General features: G+C 34.0%; 2 protein-coding genes and 2 long non-coding RNA genes across 5 annotated transcripts in view; 2 read left to right on the top strand and 2 right to left on the bottom strand.

Annotated features, from left to right (window-relative positions):
- The window catches only part of LOC127867252 (uncharacterized), a 133,888-nt gene that overhangs the window by 74,837 nt on the left and 33,021 nt on the right, over positions 1-26,030 (bottom strand). The gene's annotated exons all lie outside the window — the stretch shown is intronic.
- LOC127867212 (bifunctional 3'-5' exonuclease/ATP-dependent helicase WRN-like) lies at positions 4,092-9,869 on the top strand. Of its 2 annotated transcripts, XR_008043365.1 has the most exons (3): positions 4,092-4,608; positions 8,949-9,575; positions 9,608-9,869. XR_008043365.1 is itself a non-coding variant. In XM_052408257.1 (2 exons), the coding sequence occupies exons 1-2, from the start codon at positions 4,124-4,126 to the stop codon at positions 9,382-9,384; spliced, it is 921 nt and encodes a 306-aa protein (XP_052264217.1). In that variant the 5' UTR covers positions 4,092-4,123; the 3' UTR covers positions 9,385-9,869. The 2 variants fall into 2 exon arrangements, 1 of the variants encoding a protein (XP_052264217.1); XM_052408257.1 differs by having other exon boundaries at positions 8,949-9,869.
- LOC127867214 (uncharacterized) lies at positions 7,180-9,993 on the bottom strand. The gene is made up of 4 exons (XM_052408260.1): positions 9,832-9,993; positions 8,761-8,912; positions 8,136-8,404; positions 7,180-7,818 (listed from the first exon to the last, which is right to left on the bottom strand). The coding sequence occupies exons 1-4, from the start codon at positions 9,985-9,987 to the stop codon at positions 7,625-7,627; spliced, it is 771 nt and encodes a 256-aa protein (XP_052264220.1). The 5' UTR covers positions 9,988-9,993; the 3' UTR covers positions 7,180-7,624.
- On the top strand, positions 18,518-24,379 carry LOC127867232 (uncharacterized). The gene is made up of 2 exons (XR_008043382.1): positions 18,518-18,828; positions 23,176-24,379. It is a non-coding gene; the product is annotated as an uncharacterized LOC127867232 (long non-coding RNA).

Raw genomic sequence — 26,030 nt, forward strand, 5'->3', positions numbered from 1 at the left:
GATAATGGCATAATTATTCTTAAAAATCGCCATAAATTAGATTATCTTGTTTGTGAAGACAGCATGCAAAATAGTCTTTGTCTATGCGGCACGTGGGAGTATACGTCACGTCTGTGACAAGCTCTAGTTTTAAACTGTTGTTTAAATGGACGTATTCTCAGTTTTTAGCGACAAGTGCGTTTTATCAATAAAGCGAGATGGTTACAATATGTTTTTAGACCATTTCAAAATTCCAAAGCATAATAGTTATAAAATTATCTTAAAATATATCTATCCTGCAACAAGAGGTAGATTTATTGATTAGAAAAACGACCATAAAAGCAGTATATTAAAAGCTGAAACAAGGTATTTACAGTGCATATTTCCTGGTCGAAAAGAAAACGCGGGGAGGGGTTATACGGGTTATAAATTTAAAAAAAAGATGTATCGTGTCTTTGACGAAAATCCCTCAAGAAGTGCTGATCAGTTAATGTTTTAACATTTATAAAAAGTTTAAATTTATTTGCTGTTTATTAATAACTATTACGACGATCTTTCTCATGATTTCCGGTTGTCATTTGAAAGAAGGTGTTTATTCCATTTTTATTACACATAATTGTGTTAGTTTTTTGGTTTATAAGTAGGTTATTCAAATGTTGTATAAGCCGCTTATTTGTGAAAAAGTAAATAAAAATATAATTTAAGAAAATCATGAACAAGAGTTTCGAAACTTTATATAAAAAAAAGAATATGGACATAGCCACAAACCTTAGCAACCAATCAGAAAGAGCGATACTATGAGAAACGGTGTATATGATTCTGATTACTACATAAAGCTGAGTCTCGCCAGTATTTTGGCAAAACATTACCGATTTTAATGCAGTTTTTAGCTCACCTGAGCACAACGTGCTCATGGTGAGCTTTTGTGATCGCCTTTTGTCCGTTGTGCGGCGTCAACATTTGCCTTGTAAACTCTCCAAAGGCCACATTTATTGTCCAATCTTCATGAAATTTGGTCAGAAGATTGGTCTCAATGATATATTGGATGAGTTACGTTTGGAGTTACGAAAATGATTACGTTTGCTTGAAAAACATGGCTGCCAAGGGGCGGGGCATTTTTCCTTATATGGCTATAGTAAAATCTTGTTAACACTCTAGAGGCCACATTTATTTTCCGATCTTCATAAACTTGGTCAGAAGATTCATCCCAATAATATCTTGGACGAGTTTGAAAATGATGCCGGTTGGTTGAAAAACATGGCCGCCAGGGGGCGGGTCATTTTTCCTTATATGGTTATAGTACAACCTTGTTAACACTCTAGAGGCCACATTTATTTTCCGATCTTCATGAAATTTGCTCAGAAGATTTGTCCCAATGATATCTTGGATGAGTTAAAAAATGGTAACCTTTGCTTGAAAAACATGGCTGTCAAGGGGCGGGGCATTTTTCCTTATATGGCTATAGTAAAATCTTGTTCACACTCTAGAGGCCACATTTATTGTCCAAATTCCCATGAAACTTGGTCAGAAGATTCATCCCAATAATATCTTGGACGAGTTCGAAAATGATGCCGGTTGGTTGAAAAAACATAGCCGCCAGGGGGCGGGGCATTTTTCATTTTATGGCTATAGTAAAACCTTGTTAACACTCTAGAGGCCACATTTATTTTCAGATCTTTATGAAACTTGGTCAGAAGATTTGTCCCAATGATATCTTGGATGAGTTCGAAAATTGTTTTGGTGTCTTTTAACATGGCAACCAGAGAGTGGAGCATTTATCCTTATAAGGATATATATGGCTTTTGTAAAACCTTGTAAACACTCTAGAGGCCACATTTATTGTCCAATCTTCATGAAATATGGTCAGAAGATTTTTTCTTATGGATATATTAGATGAGTTCGAAAATGATAACGTTTGCTTAAAAAACATGGCTGAAAAGGGGCGGGGCATTTTTCCTTATATGGCTAAAGTAAAACCTTGTTAACACTCTAGAGGCCACATTTATTTTCCGATCTTCATGAAACTTGGTCAGAAGATTTGTCCCAATCATATCTTGTTATCTCAGGTGAGCGTCTTTTGGTCTTTCGGGCCCTATTGTTTGTTGTAATGTCCAATAATACACATTAAACTATAGATTGACTTTTAAACATGTATGATTTCAATATTTCACTCAAAATATTTAGATGTTTTCATTAAATGGGCCGATAAAAGGAATACACATGCTAGCATGTGTATCCGTAGTTTCGGCACACTTTAAATACGTCTAAATATTTTAAGTGATTAGACTAAAGACAGTCATGTTTCATAAGTCAATTTATAGAATAATGTGCATTCTTGGACAGACAAACACAATATTGTTGATTGAAAACGGGAATTTATTACAAAATGCCATAAAGTAGATAAAAATAGAACATATTCTTTCCAGGCAGGCATAACGGGATTACAATATATGTACATAAAATTTATAAAAAATAAGATCGATTTATACTATTATGAAGCATTAAATAAAGGATTAATAATCTAAAATTGTCAGATATAAATAAAAATGCTGAAAGAAACTCAAACAATAAAACAATGCCGCTTACAATATTAAACACAGTAAAAGTAAAATAGTATGTAAGAAATTGATATAACTAGGGTTAAGACAATAATTCTAATGATATTATGAGCAAATGTTTGGCAACATAACGACACTGTTTTTCATTAAGTGAAAGGATACGTGAAAGGTTATTTCTGCACTCTGGCTGTCGGATTCCGCAGCGTCCGGTCAACTGTCACCCTTACGAACACTTCTTTTGGGTTTTAACCTTCTTTGAACTATTGTGACTACAAGTCACAAATAGACTGACCAAATGTGACTACAAGACAAAACTTGAAGGTTAACATTACAGTGTGACTATAAGATTAAGACACAACAAACCATATACAAATAATATATATATGACTTATAAAATTACTTATAGATTTTAGTATTTACATACTTAAAAGGGATATGTTCATGAAACAATTATAATAGTAAACCAAATAATTGCCATTAATAAATCATAAACAACAATAACACAACAAACCAAATCACAATAATTTTAGAATAAACCCATTGACCATATAAATAAGGTATGGTAATATTGACTGAAATGAAAGGGTTTTATCGTTTATTTCCCAAAAACGTGACGACATCTGTTATTGTGAAAGTGGAAACCCCAGCTAAACTGTTAATAAAAATTCGTCGTAACTATTAAAAAAGTATAAGTCCAGTCTGAACTAAAAATTAAATACACCGATAAGGGAGACAATTTCCTCTTTTTGTATTTTTCGTTGAAATGGAGTCTCTTTTTAGCAAACATCCAGTTAAGGTGGAAGATGTTCCCCTGATAAGCCTAGCTGACTGAACAGCCCAATCTGGGACAAAGTTATGTACATGCATTTAACCCACTTTTCTCAGAGCGAGGCTCAAGTATTGATTAAATGATTAAGTCTTCTCACATAAAATCTGTTTAATAGGTCAGAATATACTAAATAGTTTCCCTATATAATTCAATGTAAAAGCGACAACTTTGAGCGAAAATAAATGCAACATTTTGCACATAGAGACCCCCATAACCATACCTTTTCTTAAAGGCCATTCTAAGCGGAATCGATTTATGCAAATAAAAAATTGGTCATGTTCATTCCAAGAAAGAACTTGACACGAATCAAATTCGACTGTTTTTGCAACTTTTTTTTCGGCCGTTTCTTAGTGGAATGTAACCTTTTTCAGTGCAGGGCTTTACTTTAGTCTCCAAGTTCATCGTATTTCACATTCTATACATAGATGGTGACGTCACTACGTTATTGTCACCTCTATGCTAGGACGCATCACATTCCCCTGGTTAGGGGATTTGTGATTCCGCCAAAATAGTTCCGCGTAGGAATGAATATTTTTTTTAATGAGAAAAACGGTGTTGAATATGTGTTTAAAATGGAATGTTATTTAAAGAAATTTTATTAAATTATGTTTAAGGGTGATTTCAAATGTCTATAAAGAAGAATTGCAATTATTAGAAACATGTTTATCTGTCTTACTTTCGCTTTCACAATTCAATCGTAAACATGGCAAGTCCAAGATATATCATACTTGAGGTTGCTAAAAAGGGAGGATTTCCCATGCCACTCAAGGAACTGCAAATCGAAGCGTTACTTTGTGTCATTGAAAAACGTGACATTATGGCTATACTCCCAACAGGTTATGGTAAAAGCCTGATTTACCAGCTGGCACCACTTATCCTTAAAGATTATTATAATCTACAGAAGTCTGTTTGCATCGTGTTGACACCTTTGAACAGTATTATGCAAGATCAGATCATTGCACTGCAAAAGATTGGAGTACAAGCCTGTTGTGTGGACTATAACTGTCAGGGTGGTCAAGCATTGTTTGATGATGATGATGATGAAGGGGGTGCTAAATCAGATGGAGATGTAATATTAACGGTCCCTATGTCCGATATTGCTGATGGACAGTTCACATTGGTGTATTCTCCCCCTGAGGCGCTTTTAAGCACTGATACGGGGAAATCCTTGATACAAAATTTGGAGAATAAAAAAATAATTTCGTGCATAGCTGTAGACGAGGCACACATGATTCTGGAATGGTAATTGTTTCTATTATTTATACTGATGTTTAATACATATACACATGGCTGGTAGATTTAACACTTGAAAAATGGTGATGAAACAGTTACCTAATCCACCCCTGATCCAGGTCTCCAAGTCACCTCACCAACAAAATTTCACCTACATGATTATAGCCATTCACTAAGCAAATATGAAGATATTCAATGAGTAAGATATGTGAAATACTCCAGAGTTTGGCAGTTATTTCACCTATCTTGATTTTAAATTTGATCCTCAAACTGATCCTGGATCACGTACTAATTCCAATTTCAATTTCAACTACTGAAATGCTTGGAAAATTTACATGTGTATTCCGTTTGATATTCTGAACAATTAACCCTTTGCATGCTGGGAAATTTGTCGTCTGCTAAAATGTTGTCTGCTAAATTTTTTAAATTAGCATTTTCTTCGATTTTTTTTTCAAAGAATACTATCAGAATAGCAAACAGTTTGGATCCTGATGAGACGCCACGTTTTGTGGCGTCTCATCTGGATCCAAACTGTTTGCAAAGGCCTTCAAATTCCGGTTCCAGCGCTCAAAGGGTTAATGAAGAACAATCTTTAATGAAGTATGACTGAGTTACGATAGTACTTGATCCCGATATAACTTTTGGCACTTGATCCTTTGTGAACATGGGGCCAGGTGATCACTTCAGGATGCATTTTTTTTTAAACAACACACACAACTGAATAATATGTGTTTATTAATACATAAAATACATATATAAGTCCAAAAGAGGTATAATGATAAACACAATAATGACATCAATAATGCTGTACTTTTTTATAATGGTTTATGATTATGACAATGATGGTCAGCTGACAATCATTTGAGACACTGCATACAGTTTTCTGCTCAACAACTCTGAATTGACACTTGTAAGAACTACACAGTTTTTAAAATAAGTTAAAACAGGGTCATTATCCATATTTTTTTCACTGAAAATCTTTCATACTGAAAAGAGCAAAACCATGGGATAGTATTATGGACCTATGTCTCTGGCTCATTTAACCTGACAGATAATTGATTTCCAATCCTGTGCATTTTATGTCATGTTTTTCTTTCACAAATAAAAAACATTCAATAATACAAGTTGACATGAGGTGAGGTAGCAACAATTGTAAGATTGAATGACAAAAATCTAAGTAACACATATTGAATTTCACTTAAATAATTCAAATAAGACAGGAAATTTTACTAATAACACTATTTGTACCTCAATTTCATCAATATCAAAACAGTTTTATCATATACATGTACTTATAATTATATACACGGAAAAGTACAACACGAATTTATTTATAATATTACGTTAAAATATTATTCACAGTTAGGCTAAGAAAATAAACCTGTCACTCATGACCAGAACAACCAAGACTCACACAACTTTTGTCACTAGTGGCTATTTTAAAACATTATAATGAATAAATCATGCAAAACAAGTTAAAAGCTACACAAATTTTAATAGTTAACACAAATTGAAAATAAATAAGGAAGTGTTTGCATATTTCTCATATCTAAACAAGAGATGTGTTTGTCAGAAACACAATGCCCCCTATTGCGCCGCTTTGAATCCATATCTTTGACCTTGAAGGATGACCTTGACCTTTCACCACGCAAAATGTGCAGCTCCATGAGATACAAAATGTACACATGCATGCCAAATATCAAGTTGCTACATGTATCTTCAATATTGCAAAAGTTATTGCAAAACTTTAACCTACGTTAAAGTTTTAGGTTAAAGTTATGGGACAGAATAACAGACAGACAGACAGGCAAAAAACAATATACCCCCGATCATTCGATCCGGGGACATAAAAATGATTGCATGAACAAGACTGACATATGCTTCATCAATCACATATTACTATGAGTGAAGTAGACCACTCTCCATTGCACATATGTGCCCTCACAAAAAGATTTCTCCTTTTAAAATACTTAACCTGATAATACAAATGCCATACTAGTAACTAATGTTTTCCAACAATTTTGGGTAAAAATATCCAGTGGAGTAAGTTCATATGGTGACAACTATTCATAGAAAGTTCTCACTGTTTTTGCTTCTGATATTTGGGTAGAGAAAAAATGGATGTTATATAGTTAGATGAAAAGTAGAATTCTTGTCTTTTTACATAAATGTAATAACATGCATTCTTATGTGATGCCATGGTTATAGGTCCAGTAAATGCAATAAAACTTTTTTTCTGACATATTTTAGCAATCAGACTGTAAAAATTGTAAATGGTATGACAATTGATACATATTTCTTCAACAATTAATATCAAAATATTGTGCATCTGGTAGAAGGAATTGCTGGTTGCTAAAATCAAATTTTTGATGGTCTGTGCTCAATATTTACACATGATTTATTTTACAGGTTACAAAACAATATTAATGTTCCATTAATATTAAGCGCCATAAACCATTTCTCAGACTTCAGGTGTGTTTTTTTATGTTGTTGTTTACACAATTTAATTTTCATGTGCACTTAAGTTAAAGAAGGATACAAAACTTTACTGCAAATAGCAAAAAGCAAAAAACCCACATTTTTTTCAATTCTGCAAAAATAAGTGTTGAAGATCTGACTACAAAAATCAATTTAACGAGTCCTTATTGGCATTAACAGCATCCCTTATTAGTCTTCATTGTCATCAAAAGCAAGCTTATTAACTGCTCTGGAGCTGTGCCTGATTATAAAGTCCTTTAATTTGTCTTTGTTCACAGCACCAATCACATTTGATGAAATTTTCTTAAAAGGATTCATTTGTCTACCCTTCTGATAGTTGAAAGGCCTTATTTTTCGAATTGCATCCCCTAATCTTGAAATATCTTCTGATATTGACTTTCTGGAGTGTCTATCTTTATGTGTCTTGCTTCCTTCTAGTCCATTTACCATTGCACTGATTACAGGTGCTGCCTTCGATATTCTTAGCATAGCTTTATCACTTTTTCCGGCTCCAAGTCCTCTAATTACGTGTTTGACAAGACTAATATTATTCTCCTGTAAACAGTGGAATGAATCGTTTCATAAGAATTGTAATCATGTCTATATCACCTGATTTTATTGCATCATTGAACATGATAAAATCCATTGCAACTCTGACAATCCCAAGGCTGTATGAAAACACACCATCTTCTGCTTCGTCAGTTTTACAATCTTCAGGCACTCTTATGCGGACAGCTTCACCTGAAAGCCAAACAAAATTATTTTTACAATAGAAAAGCTGTCATCATAAACAAATAACTTAAAGATACAATTAGTTGTAATTTACCTCTGACTGATTAGACTGATATATGTTAAAAAAGCGAGTTTCCAATTAAAGGTTACACATACCAGGAAATAATATAATATTTTTGATAAAAAAAACAAAGAAAAATCAAGACGAGGCGTTCAGTAAATGCACATGATCTGGATTGGATGTTTATTAGTGAGTTTTGTGAAACAAAGCCCAAATTAGGTCAAGGTCAAATATGGGTTTGAATTAAGAATTTATATTTAATTACCATTTATGATAAGATCAATGGTTTTCCCGACATCTTTTGAAGGCACCGTAACACAGTACAAATGGCCACTGCGCCGAAGGTATATTTTAGCATCTTTTGGAGCAGAGTATGGGCAGAACAGTGTATCCACCACTTTGGTCACTTGCTCCTGTAACCACTGCTTCTTCCCTTTGGTATTAGAAGTCTTCACTTCTTCCGGAACCAGAGACCCCAAGTCTGTCTTGCAATCAGCCCCCCATCTTTCACAAGCTAACTCTATCACAAGAGCTCTGAAAAGATATAAAATAATTAACAAACAATAAAATAAAAGCTACAATGACAGGGCCTAAGACATTACTGTTAATTGTATTACTCTGAGCCATCACCAACTCTAACAACCCTGTGTTAGCCCTTATACTAAATGATGAAACCACTGTGTCAACATTTATTATGTTGAATCGCTGGTAATAGCAAATGGCAAACAACTACAGTCATGCATAACACTGAAGTGCCAATTTTCTATGTAAATCTCTTAATAGGCATTCAAAATATATTTCTATAATTTTGCTCAAGCAAGAACCAACACAGTTAACGGATTTTATGATGATAATGTTAATTTATAATGACAGCATATAAGTGTACAAACCTAGTGACAGTAATGAGGAAGTCTTTGTGTGATTCATATCCATTAGCCTTAACTTGACCATTAACGTTTGTTCTATGAAGAATTGCTCTGTACTGGGCAAGTGATCCCTCTTCACGAGCTGTTTCTGGTATGTAGAAGGTTTTGATGATTTTCTGAAAATACATAACACACATTTTGTTTCATTTCAGGGGACAGCAGTTTCGACAAGACTTCAGCAGAATAGGTTCTGATCTCTTGGCAAGGTTTACTAACATTCCTGTTCTCGTGTTCACTGCTACAGCTTCACCAGATGCTCAAAAGAAGATATGCGCAAGTCTTCAACTTAAAACTGCAAAGATAATAGCAATGAATCCTGATAGACCAAACATTAAATATATTAAAACTGAACAACCGTCTTCTTCAAACACACAAGACCATCTGGATGAGATCCTTACTCCTATGGCTGAACAGCTTATCAAAGAAAAACATCAATATCAACTTACTATCATGTACACGGACACATATGTAATAAGCTATGTCTATGCTTTCTTTGAGAAAAAATGGGTGACCTTCAGTATGTGGGAGATGCCGTGCCGGAGAACAGACTTTTTGCTCAGTACCACCAAACATATACAGAAAAAATGAAACGACACATAGTCAAAGAGCTATGCAAAGAAAATTCGAAGATCAGACTCATATTTGCAACTGTAGCCCTTGGAATGGGACTAAATGCACCAAATATCAGAACTGTTATTCATTACAAGCCACCAACTTCCATCGAAAAGTACTTCCAGGAAACTGGCCGGGCCGGAAGGGATGGATTACCAAGTACGGCAGTTATGTATTATAACAATACTGACATACGAAGAAATCGACCAGGAATAGAGCGGCAAATGATACAATATTGCAAGAACAGTTCAAAATGCATGAGACTATTAATGCTGGAATGTTTTGGATATTCAAAAAGTGAAAATATTGATAACAACTTGTGTTGTAGCATTTGTGATAAGAATCTCCAAACAACAGTTGCCTAATACAAAACAAGAATTAGCCTATATGAAAACTTTCACTATAGAGATACCATTCACATACCTCTAACAAGTCTTGCTGAACATGAAATAGTTCTTCGATGACTGGAGACAACTGGTCAAACCTCTCTGTTCGACTGTGAGTACCAGATCTCAGAACGCGTGCCGAATCAAATGTTACCCGATTCAGCTGATCACCACCCAGGGGAATACTGGCCATGTTGTTAAACTCATCACCTGAAAATAACCAAAACAAATAATTAATTGTTGCATTTTATTTGTTTCATAAAAATACTAATTTGTTTCAATGCACATTCTTGTAGTATTTTTAAGTGTTATGTGCGTATTTTTCCGAATAATAGAGACACTTATAAATGGAGAAGACAATTAACTTTTTTCCTTGTTTTCGCTCTGTTATTGTATTCATAAATGAAAACTTTGAGCTTTATGTATATAAAACAAAAATGCTTAATATGGTGTTTGTGAAACAGAAAGCCAGTAAAACATTTTCATTAGTATTAGCAATAATAAATACCATTTCTGACACAAATATTTTTGTAGAATGGGAATAGTGTATAACATAATGATGTATATTGTAACTGAAAAGAGTTTCAAACAGTTTATCAAGCAACAAAACTGTAATACGTTGCAACATATTAGGGAAAGATCTAGGATCCGATATGGTACAGGGTGCTGCATAAAAGGAGCAGGGTGGAAATTTGGACCAAAAATTTTCTTTTAGTTTGCTATATCCAGGGTACTCATTAGTCAAATGCATGTGATCAAGGGTTTAAAGCACATCTGCTGCATTTTTCATTAAATATTTGGGAAAATTAAATATTTTCATAATTTTTTGTTGGCCAGAACAGAGGGGCAGGAGGGAAGAACAAAAAAGGAGCAGGTTGCAGCACCCTCCTGTTTTACTTTAGATCTTTCCCTAGACATACATTGTATATAACTAAAGCAAAGCAAAAGTGTGGCCGTAACACATGCTTATTACGTCATATTTTACTAGTACGCGAAGCAGGAAAGTGTAAACATCGTTGAAAATTTTAAAAATCCATGTAAAGTATCTTATTTTTCAATTGACTTTAATGAAATAAAGACGAGACTTTTGAGCCGACACAAAACCCCCATAAAAACACAAACTGAAATTGATAAAAACGGACTAAATATTTCAACAAAAGCATGACACGTTGTGCACATTTTCCTTCTTTCTGGGGGAATTTGTTTTCAAATTAGGGAAAAAATAAACCTTTGGGGTCAAATTTTTGGCCTCAAAAATATGCCCTGTAAAGAATATGGAAAAACAACAATAACATGAACTTGGAAACTGTGGTCTAACTCAAACTAAATACCTCTTCCAGCAGATGTATATAATGACTCTTTGGTTCCTAATATAGTGTCCATTATCTGAACACAATTAGGTTATGACTTTGGGTCTTCCATGATCACCTAATTAAAAAAAAAACCATGTAGCTTAGTTCTTAACTATTTACTAATATATATATATATATATATATATATATATATATATACTAAGACATTACTATAAATATGGGGTGATTTTCTATATGAAACCTTTATTGTGGGGTGTGAAAAAAATGTGGGCCGAATATACCACCCCACTTTTTTTAACGTATTTAAACGCTTACCTGGAGTACATTTTTCATTTTCAATGAATTTTTGAAAAACTCGGTTTCATGTGGAAAATTATATACAATAGTTCTGCATTTGTCTCCCTTTACACCAACGCGGATTTACAGCCAGCACGGACTCTAGATTACAATATATACAGTCCGTGCAGCCAGCGAGTTTCTCATCGTAAGGCCGCTGTGAGAATGCTCTATTGGGTGTTAAAAGTGCGGATGTAACGATGTTGCTTTGTTGCTTTGTAGAACTGATGATCCCGATAAAAATAGTCAAAATGTATTATTTCATAAAACCATGTCATTAAAACAATACTTTTGACGGCATACTTTCGATTATACGGTATGGTGGTAATGAAAAATGAAAATGTACATCTAGTATAAATAGTAGATTGTCTAAAAACAATAGGCACTGTCGATTGCTACCTTAATACGACAAAATGTTGTTCATCGTATATTTTTATTTAATGTATATTTCAGATGGCTAAAGTAAAATATAAAGTTACCAAAAGTAAATAGAATAATAAGAAACATTCTTCGACCTAAGCCATGAAACTTAATTCAGGGGACGTACCTGGGCCTGTTTGGGGTATACACACCATGATTAGGTGCGTCCAACATTTTTGCCCCTAAGAAGCAGCGTAGATGCATTGTGGAGTGTCTTACATAACGGTTAAAATGAAGGAAAATGTAGATGATTGTTGTACATTTTATATACAGGGATAAGGGAATTATGTGATTAATTTAACCGATTTTAAAAATTATTTTGGCGAATCTGACATATTCAGTATCAATTTTTATCTCAAATTATTTAAGTTTTTCACGAAAAAAATAAAGTATGTCAAAATCAATTCTAATCCATTTAACGCATATGAACGATATGTGGCTTTATAATGCTCATTCTATCTGATATAATGATTATAACCTTTGAAACATCGACCCAAATATTTCTCGAGATAAACAAGACTCTGAATAGTGCATAACTATCATATTTCTTTCCAAGTAACAAGTTATTAAGTCGGAAGTAGTGCACCGGCCATTTTATGACACCCACGCACAAAGCGTTCATTTCATTCTTGATTTAGATATTTACAGCACTTTCCAGTCAATTCAATACTATTTTACCAATGCTTTTCTGTAAAATCTAACTGGAAAGTTTATGCGACTTACACAGTAGAGAACCATGTAACGACTGGAAGTACATCAATAAAAAAACAATTAAATTGAAAACAAAAGTTTAACTATTGTGTTTGTTAACTTGTTAGTTGCATATTCACCGCATGAAATGTGTGTTATCATTGTCAAACCAGACATTAGTGTAAGTCGATAAAAGTAAATGGAAAATCAGATTAGCACACCGAAGGGTTAACGTAATTCTAAATGAATTTTATGTATACTTACATTCGTCTTGTGTGGTTTAACGCGACATTCAGATTTATTTCTATAACTTGTGCATTTCATGTGTGGTTTCGCATCGAATGAACACAGTACGTAACCATACCTAATGTGGCGAAGCCATTAGTTAAAGTGTTGCGTTTGACAAAAAGCAATAACATACATAAATGCATTTAAGGTAGAAGATAAAACTTGGTTATCAGAGTGCCCAATTTGTTGAAAGTCTCCGTGATCCGAAGTGCCCTTTGTCGGTAATAGAAGTGCATGTATCTTGATGTATACCACCTATTAAAACATGGTCTATCTCTGTTTATATTTCATTGAATTATCGAAATTTCAGAATTTGAAGCGCAGTGATTACTCTACATTCTGGAATAGCAAACACTTTCTTGCAATATTTCTAAGTAGTTTTATTTTGTTCAAATGTTTACTGTTCCTCCAGTTTATGTTGTTTTCCGACCGAATTTTCTAATTTGGGGGCAAATATGAACCATTTTCCGTGAAATTTTGTCTTCCCAGTACAAAAGGATACACCATTTATCAACTCGACCATGTGTCTTGTCTTAAAAACTGATCTTTAGGATATAACTTATAAAAAAACTGAGCTACATTCATCTCGCGCGTGACGTTTGTTGTTCTCGGTTATGGGAGTGCCATCCACCATCAGAGTATCCGCATACCCGGCGTGATTTACCTACCATAAAAACTGGGTCCTTTTTTTACTTTAATGAATCAACAACAGTTCCAGACAACAAAGCTTCGTGACTGTTGTTTCGATATTCAATGTTGTTGCTCTTTGGCCATGTTAACTAAAGGGGAAGCGATAAATAAAACTGTTGTCGAGGATTTAAATGTTATGAAAACTAAATGATCGTTGTGAATGAAGAATATTTGAGAACAATACATGTTCTGCCAATTGATGTGTGGAATGTCAATAGTATCCGTCATCGTAACATTCATCGAATCTTGTGTTTGATTTACATCGCTATGTTTAGTCGTTATTATGGATGAAATTTGTTTAAAGTTAAAAATGTAACAATTAAACCTCTGTATAAATGTCACCATATGTTTGTATTTATTGATTTAAGGTTCTTTTAGCAGGCACATGGGCTGTCTGCACCCCAGTGTACGGTCAAATACATTTTATGATAAAAAACATAGCCCTGAAGGCACTGAAGTTTTTCGCTATTGCATAATCTTAGACGCAACTCAGTTTTGAAAATTATGTTAAAGCTTTATATCGCAAGTTCACAACCCATTCAAATTTATAACGGGAGTGTCTTAACGCACAGGTCGAGTTGTGTGTGCACTGTTTGTCCTCATATTTATGTTATAGAGATAACTAAGACAAAATAACAAAATATGTCTCTTTTTCGCAATTGGTTGCTGCACTGGCAACCATCTTTAGAATTTTGGTTGCCTTGCTAAAGAATAACAAGCCTAGAATCATGTACATGTTGTGTTATGTGTATCTAATACTTTATTTATTTTCTTTATCAATATTTTGTATATGATTTTTTTCCATGAAAATTTGATCGTCTTATGGCCAGACCATGGTGTTGATCCGGATCACCGAGTGGATGAAAGCGATGTCTTTATATTGAATACATTAAGGTCATTGATTGTAAACGTGTGTTAAAGAGATGGTTAATTAATAAAAGGTTTTTTGCCTACGAACATGCGGAACCAGCAAGCATTTGATAATTATTATGTGGTTATACTTGAAGCGAGCTTGTAGCGACGTATGCATTTTGTTTTAAATTTTGACTTTATACTTATTTTTCCCACTACATTAGTTACAAACAACACTGATCTATTATGTTTTATTTATTTAAATAATGGCACAAAGTTTTACAATAGTTTCCGACTAAATTGGTTTAACTCTTTTTCATAGTTGTTTATTCTTAATGTATTGCTGATCTGAATTTAACTGATCATTTGCGGTAAATTGTGTTGCCTTACAGGCTCCACATTTTAATGGATAGTTTCATTAAAAAAAGATCCCGACAAAGTAAACAATGAAAAAAGGGAAAAAAATAATTGATAACGCCGATTTGACATTTTAAACCAAACACCAGCATGAGCTGTGGTAAAATTACTCTTATTTCGCAACACAGCTGTACTTTAAATATAATGTTAACCAATGTTTCCAAATACCTCTCTGTTGCGATAGTGTGACTTTCTCTTAGATTTCCAATAATGCATGAGAGCCTTGTTGTGGGAAAACGGGGCTTGATGCATGTGCGTAAAGTGTCGTCTCAGATTAGCCTATGCAGTCCACACAGGCTTATCAGAGACAACTCTTTCCGCCTACACTAGATTTATTCCATAAAAGCGAAAAAAAAATCGTCCATTATAAGCCTGTGTAGACTCCACAGGCTAATCTGGGACACCACTTTACGCATTTGCATTCAATGATTAAGCCCTTTTTTCCCAGAGCAAGGCGCATGTATTATTGTACACTGTGTGCAATGTCAAAAGAACCACTGAATTATGAAATAAACCTGTAAGTTATACATGATGTAAGATCTGACAGTTTATTGAACTCATTCAATTTGCAAGTCTGAAAACATTAAAGGACCTTTTCACGTTTTGGTAAATTGACAAACTTAAACAATTGAATAATTTTGAAATTTCTGTTGTTATCGTAATATTTTTTCATACTACGAGGTTTGCTTATATAAAGTATAAAATACATTTCTCATTGTATGACCACGGACGGCCGAGTGGTCTAAACGATAGACCTTTATTCCAGGGGTCAGTGGTTCGAGCCCAGTTGAGGGTAAGTTTTTTGTTGTTTCTTTATTTGTTTTTTTTTTAATGGAGCTTTTAAGATCCAATGTTTACATTTATCAATACTAAGCATTTAATGACAAACTGTGAAAAGGTCCCTTTAGATGTTTACTTAAAAATGCCAAAAGGTAAAAATTTAGAACTCATTCGTTGTTTATTTGATTTAAAAGTGATTTTGTTTATTTGCCTTGTCAGTGAGGTTACTTTGAAGTTATTATCACTTTTTTGAAATCATTAATAGAAAAGATAATTTAAGCTTCATTTTGGGAAAACAGGGCTTAATGCATATGCATTAATTGTCATCCCAGTACCAGAGATTCTCTTTTAACGAAAAACACCATAAAATCAGAGAGTGTCGTCCTTGATTAGCTTGTGTGCACTGCACAGGCTAATTAGTGTGCACAGGACACCACTTATTGGCCATGCATTAAGCCCCGTTTTCCCTGAACGCAGTCAATATGTACAGATTTCAATGACGACCTGGCCAATGTCGCGCACAAGCTGTTAAACACTATTGATTACATTCACACACTCACTGTCTGCAGTGTACCAATGGTACAACTAAAAATGGCATTTGGAGTGCGCCTTGCACAAAATCGAGTGAATGCGAATCAGTTGTTAAAGTGATTCTTGTGATTTAAGCAGTCCTGAATGTTTTTCCACTCAATTGTTTAGATAAAATTACTCTATAGGAATGGACAATGTGAACTATATCTGTAAATAAGCAGTTTGACAGCTTTTCCGCTGCGTTAACATTCATATTTCACTGGTTCAAGCCCTGAAAAAAGGTTATCTAAATAAACTTCTTTTGATTGTCAGATAAAAAAGTTGGACAAACATTTCGCCAACTAATTAGTTTGATACGTGATATACAGAGGCGAACCTGGTTGTACATGAACGCGGTAATATTTCGATCCAATTTTATTAAACCAGAATCATGACACACATACTTAAATGTTTGATATACGAGCATATGAGTCGCGTAATGAGAAAACTGGACATAATGAATGTGCGTATAGTGTCGTTCCAAATAAGCCTGTGTAGTCCGCACAGGCTAATCCGGGACGAATCTTTCCGCCCAAACTGGATTTTCGCTAAGAAGAGACATCATTTAAACGAAAAATTCCACAAAAAAAGTGGAAATCGTCGTCCTTGATTAGCCTGTGCGGACTGCACAGGCTAATCTGGGATGACAATTTACGCACAAGCATTATGCCTAGTTTTCTCAGAACGCGACACATATATTCGGAAGAAAAAGAATTTACATTCAACGATAGGACTACCTCAGTTTGTACATCTAGCATGTGTTTTAAAACCATAAACAATCAAACAAAGCTTTAAACATTCAGGTGCTTTTGTCTTCCATTATTATATTGTAAAACTTTTCCTTATTCCAGGTTTTCCAAGTAATGTAATCACTTTCAGGTGTTCTATTTTGTCGTTTCAACATAGCCTAGCCAGTAATTTTTGTACTACTCTTGTTCCCTATATTTTTATAATGTCTGCTAAATGATTTCTAATTATTTAAATATATTGAAAAAACAATTGGGCGATATATTTACCCATATTGCGTTCACACAATTATGGTTTCATGTAGAAAAGTACCTCAAGGAATAATTATATTAGCTCCATATCAAATTACCTTATGTACGAAAATCATGTTCTTTGCTGCGCAAAATATACTCGCTAATCAAATAGCAGTGTCGGTTTAATTAGTTATTTCGCCAAAATTATTGTAATGTATTACACGCAAAACCTAACCCTGATGAATTGCAATGTATGACATCATAATATATTACACTTAATATTTATTCAATACGCAATCCGATCATAAATAAATGCCTTTTAACATAACCATAGTTTCGACAACGGAATGTTGTCATAATATAGTTTACTGCACGTTCGACAATCATCTACTATTTTAGTATAGTAAAATCACGAATACAATATCTAAAAGAAAAGCGTCCCTATCAGAATGCATAATACATAATATATCTTCCATTATGATTATGATAATGACAACAGTCAAAGTTCTAAATGTTAGTCGAACATTCATATGTGTCGTCATATCGATGTAAATGGATGCGAATTATATTCATGGCGAGAGCAATGTGGCCTTCTCTCCACGCGCACGTGTTTTGTTATTTAGGTGATAATAACAGATATAAATATCAAACAAAGTGGCGTTAATGTTTGATGCCTATCGATGTTGTCATGTGGTATTTACATCATCACTTGTGTGGTATACATGCGATTGAGTCACTCTAAACCTATCGATAAAAGAGTTCAAGTTTCAAACAACATTCAGTCAGCTTTCACACCGCTCGATGCATTTTTTTTATAATGTCATACCAGTTGATAAAGGTCGGCTTATAGCACCTTAAAGGGACTGTCAACCACGAATGACGAAAAAAGAAAAGTTCTAAAATACCGTATTTTTTTTACAATTATTAGTTTATATTGATTAAAATATCACGACTGGTATATTACATTACTTGAAAAAAGTTCATATTTTCGGTATATTCGGTAATAAAATTTCGCGATGTGAAATCTAAAGTACATCGCGAACATAGGTGACATAACGATATACACACTACAAATAACGCAAGTAGATTGATCATTTTGTATATAAAATATAAACAATTCACTACGCATGCACAATTTGAATTCCTGGGTTTACCACGCGACGATGATGATCAATCTACCGGTACGTGCGTTATTTATAGTTAACTGGTAGTTACCTGGTAGACATACCCAGTAAGATTTATTACCGAATATACTGAAAAAATGAAAGCTTAACAACTTTTTTCAAGTAATGTAATATACCAGTCGTGATGTTTTAATCAATATGAACTAATAATTGTAAAAAAAAAAGTATTTTAGAACGTTCCTTTTTTCGTCATTCGTAGTTGACAGACAGTCCCTTTAAACAGCGAATGTTTTGATAATGTCACGTGCACTGTATGCGTTTTGTCACAAAAAGGTACCGCTTGGGTGTCTGTTCCCCACATTCTCCTGGGAATTTTGAACAATCATGTCGACTTATAAAGTTGAACTTATTTTGACTGTGGCGAGCGAAGCCGATCTGAAAACTGTAATTGAAAGAGCAACGGAGGATAAAATGGCCTTCGATGTGATGGGAAGAGAACTTCGCTTCCAGGACAGTGACGAACTGAAAATGATAAAGAAATGGTGCGAAGGCCAGGGAATCAAACTTATTTAAGGTATGTTAAGATTTATATTCTCTTTATTATTTTGGTATATTATAGGTATGTATCAATTCTACGCATTATGACGGTACGCACCGAACTTAAGCAACTTTGCGTTGCGTTGAAATGACGTTAAATCGACTATTATTTAATAAAAAAGGACGTTTCCAACCATGCAAATATTTTGACATTATTTAAAGACAGTACATCTTGGTGTACATATAACTTAGGATTTACATGTATATGTTGATATAATTACAGTGTACATACTTTAGTTAATACCACACTGATCACGGTATCTTAACATTCGTAGTGCGAAGTTCTAGTTATTCATTTGAAAACGCGTCGTTTAGGTTCATTAAAGCATTCATTGACGAATTGAAATTCACGCAAGTGTATTCCAATATAATTTTAACAATGCATCAAACTTATTGATTCATAATAAGGACATATAGATATGCTTTGTGTGGTAATTACTAATGTATTTAGCATTCCATTGAAAATTGCAAAGTAACTTAATTCTTATATAGATTTCGAAATGAGGTAAGTGTGACTTTTCTTCGGACATGCATAAACAATCATTATGATTGTACTTTTTAAGCAATTTCTTAATTGAACACAGTTCTAGGTAGCTGGTAAAAACAAATTTCGACGTAAAATAAGTTCAATTAAAGGAAAAGAAAATATGACAAAATGCGAACTACTATTCTGTTTTTGCACAAAATAACGTTGAAATATAACACTTGTGACAACAATTCGATCACGGAAAATCCTATCTTAAAACACTTAAATCAGTAGATGTATGAATTCTAAATAGCAAAGTCTATGACATCTTTTTAGGCAAAACAAAATGCTGTTCATCTCACCCTCAATAATTTATTTTGAGAAACACGAAATGGACCAAATTAAATGAACGCACGCAAATATTTTCCTGCAGACGGATAAAGTTTCTTGTCAAAATAACATGTTGGCACAAATCTATTAAGTCACACCATGTGAATAAGATGCAACGCATGACATCCTCCTTTTAATAATCCACACTGCAAGTTCATATAAATTATCGTATTTAAATTAATTATGAATGTTAGAATTTCATAATTACATTAATTTACAGAGTTTAAGTTTTCCATTATTATATGCTTTATGCAAGCTTAATTTCATATAAACCTGAAATGCAAACATGAAATTATGTTCGTAGCGCAGAACTTGCAAGTTTCTCCAGTTTTGTGCGTAACCTCTATAAGAATAGAACAGATTCTTTATTCAGGCAATCAGTCGTGTACATAGTACATTGACATTGTTGTTATGGAACGAATATATTAACTATTATTTTTTTTAAATAATGTAGACTCCTCTGTGAAATATAACATTCTTAGTATTTCAAACATATTGTATGAAGCAAAACAAATTAAACGTAAGATTTACATGTCTTACAACAAAGATGATCAGTAAAATCGCTGATCCAAAATACATCGTTTTTTTATCAATTTGACCCAAACGAACGCCTCGTTCGAATACAATCGCAGGCGCAAGAGCATCATATTTGTCCTACTGTTGCTTCAAACGTTGTGTGCACAGTGTTTTCATGTTTGAGATAGCTTTCTTTGTATATCACTCTCATATGCACCAGAATATGAATTAAGGACCTTCCAACTCTAAATATGTGCTTTGTGCTTTTTGCTTATCAACCTTATGCTAACGCGTAGATATTTTACTAAATTCAATTCAATGTCGTTATTATCTCATATACAGAAGATATTAAATAGTAATATTACAGACAGTGAGCATGTCACATATTACATAAAAAAATATACAATAATCAATTACAATATATACATGTAATGTAACATACAATATAAAGTGACAACGACAAAGTAAGTTGCACAAAGAGAAATCCCATTAAACGTTACCCAATATGGGGACTAAGGATGCTGCTGCTATTAACCCATTCATGCCTAGCGTCCTGAAAAAAGGACATTGCAAACAGCGTAGACCCAGACGAGACGCCGCATGATGCGGCGTCTCATCTGGGTCTGCGCTGTTTGCTTAAAGAAATTTATGTAAGAAATATTCTAAATATAGAAATAAATATACCAGACACCCCTACTTTTGGAAATAAATTGATCCAATTTAGAAGGATGGGAGAGTCCACTGGGCATAAATTGGTTAAAGGATCACAGATACATCACTGGCAAATGGCAACATTCGTGTACGTATCTAAACGCAGTTTTTATAAATTATTCATCATCTTCATTTCTTAGGTAAGGCGACACAGGTGCTCCGAGCAAGCGCTGGGAAAAGTGTGTGGTGTCTGTTGCTATAAGCTGCGCGATACAACTTTCACCTAGTCTGGATATACCGTATATGAATTTTAAACGGCTCTCGGTATTTGCCGCACCGTCGCTAAGTTTATAAACACTTGCGTCATTGTAAGGGGGTTGCACATGTGTGACATATCTCTTAATACTAAAATCTTTGCTATCAATTTTGTGAAATCTTAGCAGCTGAACAATACAATTACAATATTACAATATGTAGCTTACCATCATCTTTCTTTAAAGACTGATGATAGATAACACATTACAATATTTTCATTTTCTCAACTTCTGTAGACACACTACCCATTTCAACTCCATTCCAACACTTTGAATTTCTACTAAAGTTGAATATTCATTTCAGTATGTTACTGAATAGCAAACATTACAAATATCTGTTCAGAAAGTCTGGGCTCATCTGATTAAACGCGAACGATTTATTTACCCTCTGCTGCAATACTAGCCAGAGTGGTCGGTTAATGGGTTCATCGCGATTTTCGACATAACAGTTAAGGGTTCCTAAACACAGAGGAAATGATGTTGCTCATGCACATGCCTGGGACTCAAGGTTGTTATAGAATTATAGTCGCTAGATGAATATAAGGTGGAAGTCGTTGTTTTTTTAAACACATCATCGTTTGCTTACAATGTCATTAATTCACTGAATATATTTTACAGCTTGTATCATGTGTAAAGTTTAGAGTTGTAAGTTACGTAATATTTACATTATTATTTGTTTCCAATGCCATTAAAAACAAAGTCTAAATATTAGTTTTACTCCGGAACACAATATTCGATTGGTTTTTCCAAGATAAAGTCTCGCGCGGGAGGTATAAATAATGCTTACATGTACAATTTGTGTGCGCTATCCCATTGTAAACCTCGTCAAGTTTAACCTTTGATAAGTTAAACATTAAATTCATTTTTAAACTTTTCAAACACTATCTTAGTTTAAGTACAATTCTGAAGAATTCCTAAATGTTTTAAAAGTCATATTTTACAAATGATGCTTTTGTGAAGATAAAACACGGAAATCAGTTGTAGTACACATTAATTGCTAGCATTGAACTTGTAATATTATTTAATCCAGCTTCATCAATATGCGTCAGTAACAACGAAGGATTGCACATTTACTATGAAAGAATAAATCTTTTTTTCATTCTAAAAGAAAACGTTTTCTTGTCAGAGTCTTATATTTTGAGGGCATGATCATCTGCGGGCGCTCGAAAAATCCGTTCCTGCCCGAGTGCGCAGCACGAAGGCAGGAACCGATTTTGAGAGCGCCCGCAGATGATGATGTCCGAGAAAATGTTTGCGACCGAGTAACGACTCATGTTCAACGTGAACGAACTTTATACATCTGTATACTGCGACCACTCTAGCATCAATATTAAACAATCCGTGCCGCTAATATAAGACACCAGACAAACAGAAATATAACGATTTTTACAAAGAATACAGAAAAACAAAACAAACAAAATTTAACTATTATTCTCATAAACAAACAACATAAAACATATTGACGGTTCATTAAAATATTTTACAATATAGTCTTCATGACGAACAAACGCAACACCACTATTTTGCATTGAATCAAACACATACACAAACAGTAATACAATGCTCAGATATATGCATGTAGCATTTACCACAATTCATTGTAAAATATTAAAGTTACCTTGCGTATATATGTATATCAAAAATCAAAATGAAAAATTACGTACTCATAATAATAATAATAATTTTATTTGTGCACATAATAAAATACTACAATCCATATAAACAATTATTAACAATACAAAAATATCACAGATATTTACAATCATAGAAAATAATACATATATATATTTTTTTTTACAATTATCTTCGGATTTACTCGATTGTTTCATAAGTTTAAGGACACGAACCCGTTTTTTAAGCTTAAATATCGAGTGGCCACCAAACAGTTTCATAGATTGTCTCAAATGAATAAAACAATAATTCAAAGAGTGAATTACATTGGATTAACGTACATTTCATATTAAAAGTTTTGCTCTGTTTGCTTAAGATTCCGACATCAACTATCAACCGGCAAAATTTGACGACGGACATGGCAAACCTGGCAGTCGACAATAGGTATTTCCACTTCTAACGGCACAAATCGACGACGGACCTTCGCATGGCAAACCTGATTGGTGGATTTATGCATGGACTTTTTCGACTCCCGGTCCAAGCGGATATATCGAACTTAAGTTATTGACACATACTATTACAATGTGCAAATACACCATGCACGAAATATTCTAAATCAGTTACTACAACTCAACTCAACATAGACGGTTCTTTGATGTATGTATATTTATAGCTAAAAACGAAGTCTGAGAGAGAAAATTCTAACGTAATTTGGACATTTTTATCAATGTGCAACTGTGCAAAATATTTCGGATGTTTCTATATCTTAAAAATGTTTTTTTTTGCCGTGATCGGTGGAATTGTGACATTAATAATGGATAAACCTAGTATCATATTCATCTGTTAAATATCAGCCATATAACATATATAACATGTAATATATATGAGTCGCGTTCTAGGAAAACCGGCCTTAATGCATGTGCGTAAAGTGTAAAGTGGAGTCGGCACAGGCTAATCTGGGACAATACTTTTCGCCTACACTGGATTATCGTTTAAAAGAGACCTCCTTTAAACAAAACATTCCATACACGCGGAAAGTGTCATAAGTGTCATGTCTCATTAGACTGTGCGGAACGCACATGCTAATCTGCGACGACACTTAATGCACGTGCATTAAACCCAGTTTTCCCAGAACGCGACTCATATATAACATATATCAACTTCAAACCATAGATTTTTGATGTTGAACTTTCTACAGTAAATATCTATTGTCGACTGTCGCTTGTACGCTAGTTAGTGTAAAAGTTATCTTAAAGGCAACAGACTAGATTTTACACCTGGGAGAGGATAAATGTTTATAAAATATCCTTGCTGGAAATTTCAAGAAAACCTTGCAACTATAACCTAATTTAACAGCTATATAATATATATCAACTTCAAACTAAAGATTTTTGCTATTGATCTTTCTACAGTAAATGTATATTGTCGACTGTCGCCTGTAAGCTATTTAATATAAAGGTAGTACTGAAAAGTATGTCCCAGTATAATATATCTATATTGTGTGTTTGTTTGCATAACTGATATTTTTTCCTATTTGTAGTTTAGTTTCTTTTTATATTAAACTTTTATCCAAAGACGTTCTTAAGATCTTTGTTTTTTATTTTGATGATGATTAAGTTGTTGTTGATGATGATGATGATACTCCTGCTGCTGCTGCAGCTGCTGTTGCTGCTGATTATAACGATTATTATGACGATGATGATGATGATGATGATGATGATGATGATGATGATGATGATGATGATGATGATGATGATGATGATGATGATGATGATGATAATGATAATGATGATGATGATGATCATGAGGATGATGATGATGATGATGATGATGATGATGATGATTATGATGATGATGATGATGATGATGATAATGATGATGATGATGATAAGAAGGATGAGGAGGATGAGGAGGATAAGGGTGATGATGATGATGAGGTGGAGGAGGAGGAGGAGGAGGAGGAGGTTGATGATGAGGAGGATGATGAGGAGGATGATGAGGAGGATGACGACGATGATGACGATGATGATGACGATGATGATGACGATGATGATGACGAAGATGACGATGATGAGGAGGAGGAGGAGGAGGTTGAGGATGAGGATGATGATGAAGAGGATGATGAGGAGGAGGATGAGGATGATGAGGAGGAGGATGAGGATGAGGATGATAATGTGGAGGAGGAGGATGACGATGATGATGATAATGATGATGACAATGATGACGATGATGACGAGGATGATGAGGATGATAATGAGGATGATGATGATGAGGAGGAGGAGGAGGAGGAGGATGATGATGAGGAGGAGGATGATGATGATGATGATGATGATGATCATGATGAGGATGAGGATGATGATGATGAGGATGATGAGGAGGAGGAGGATGACGATGACGATGATGATGACGATGATGAGGATGATGATGAGGATGATAATGATGAGGATGATGATGAGGATGATGATTACGATGAGGATGATGATGAGGATGATGATGATGATGACGATGATGATGATGATGATGATGATGATGATGATGATGATGATGATGATGATGGAAATACATGAGGAAATAAACTCGCTTTGACAAGATATAAAAATTAAACACGTTTTCAATAGGACAAGCAAAATGAATACATTTGTATTACATATAATTATTTCAGGTTTTACCTAGTCTTCATTTTAAAGGCATTGCCTGATTTTCACATTAGAAAACATCTGGTTTTAATACCTAAAATATTACCATCAGGAACTCTGGCTACCGTTGATTCATCTGATCAATTTACAAAGCATGTGGCGCAATTTTCGGTTGAACTAATTGACTTTGATAATAAATCTGACTGACACGAAGTATAACGGTCGTCTGAGCGCCCATTATTTAGCACCTCAGATTGAACGCTATTTAAAACCTCCTATGTCCGGTATTATGTCGACATTTCAATGTTATTAAAACTGGAGTTTTCTTAGAAAAGTGGCACATCCCGTGTTGGCATGCGGCTTGAAATTTTATCAATGTGAATGTGTCAAAACTACTGTTATCTTCAAAGTTCTCCCGGAAGTACACTAATGATCCTTAAAATTGACCTCAACATCGCGTTACTTTGTACCGCTAGACATCTTAAAATATAATGACATCTAAAACAGAAGACATTTCATTGTGTGCAAGTTTTCATTGATTGTATTTGATTATCTTAAAGCCTTACAAGTTGAGTTGATACTCAGAATATGCAAA

The sequence above is a fragment of the Dreissena polymorpha genome, chromosome 2 (assembly GCF_020536995.1).
Source record: "Dreissena polymorpha isolate Duluth1 chromosome 2, UMN_Dpol_1.0, whole genome shotgun sequence".
Lineage (NCBI taxonomy): Eukaryota > Metazoa > Mollusca > Bivalvia > Myida > Dreissenidae > Dreissena > Dreissena polymorpha.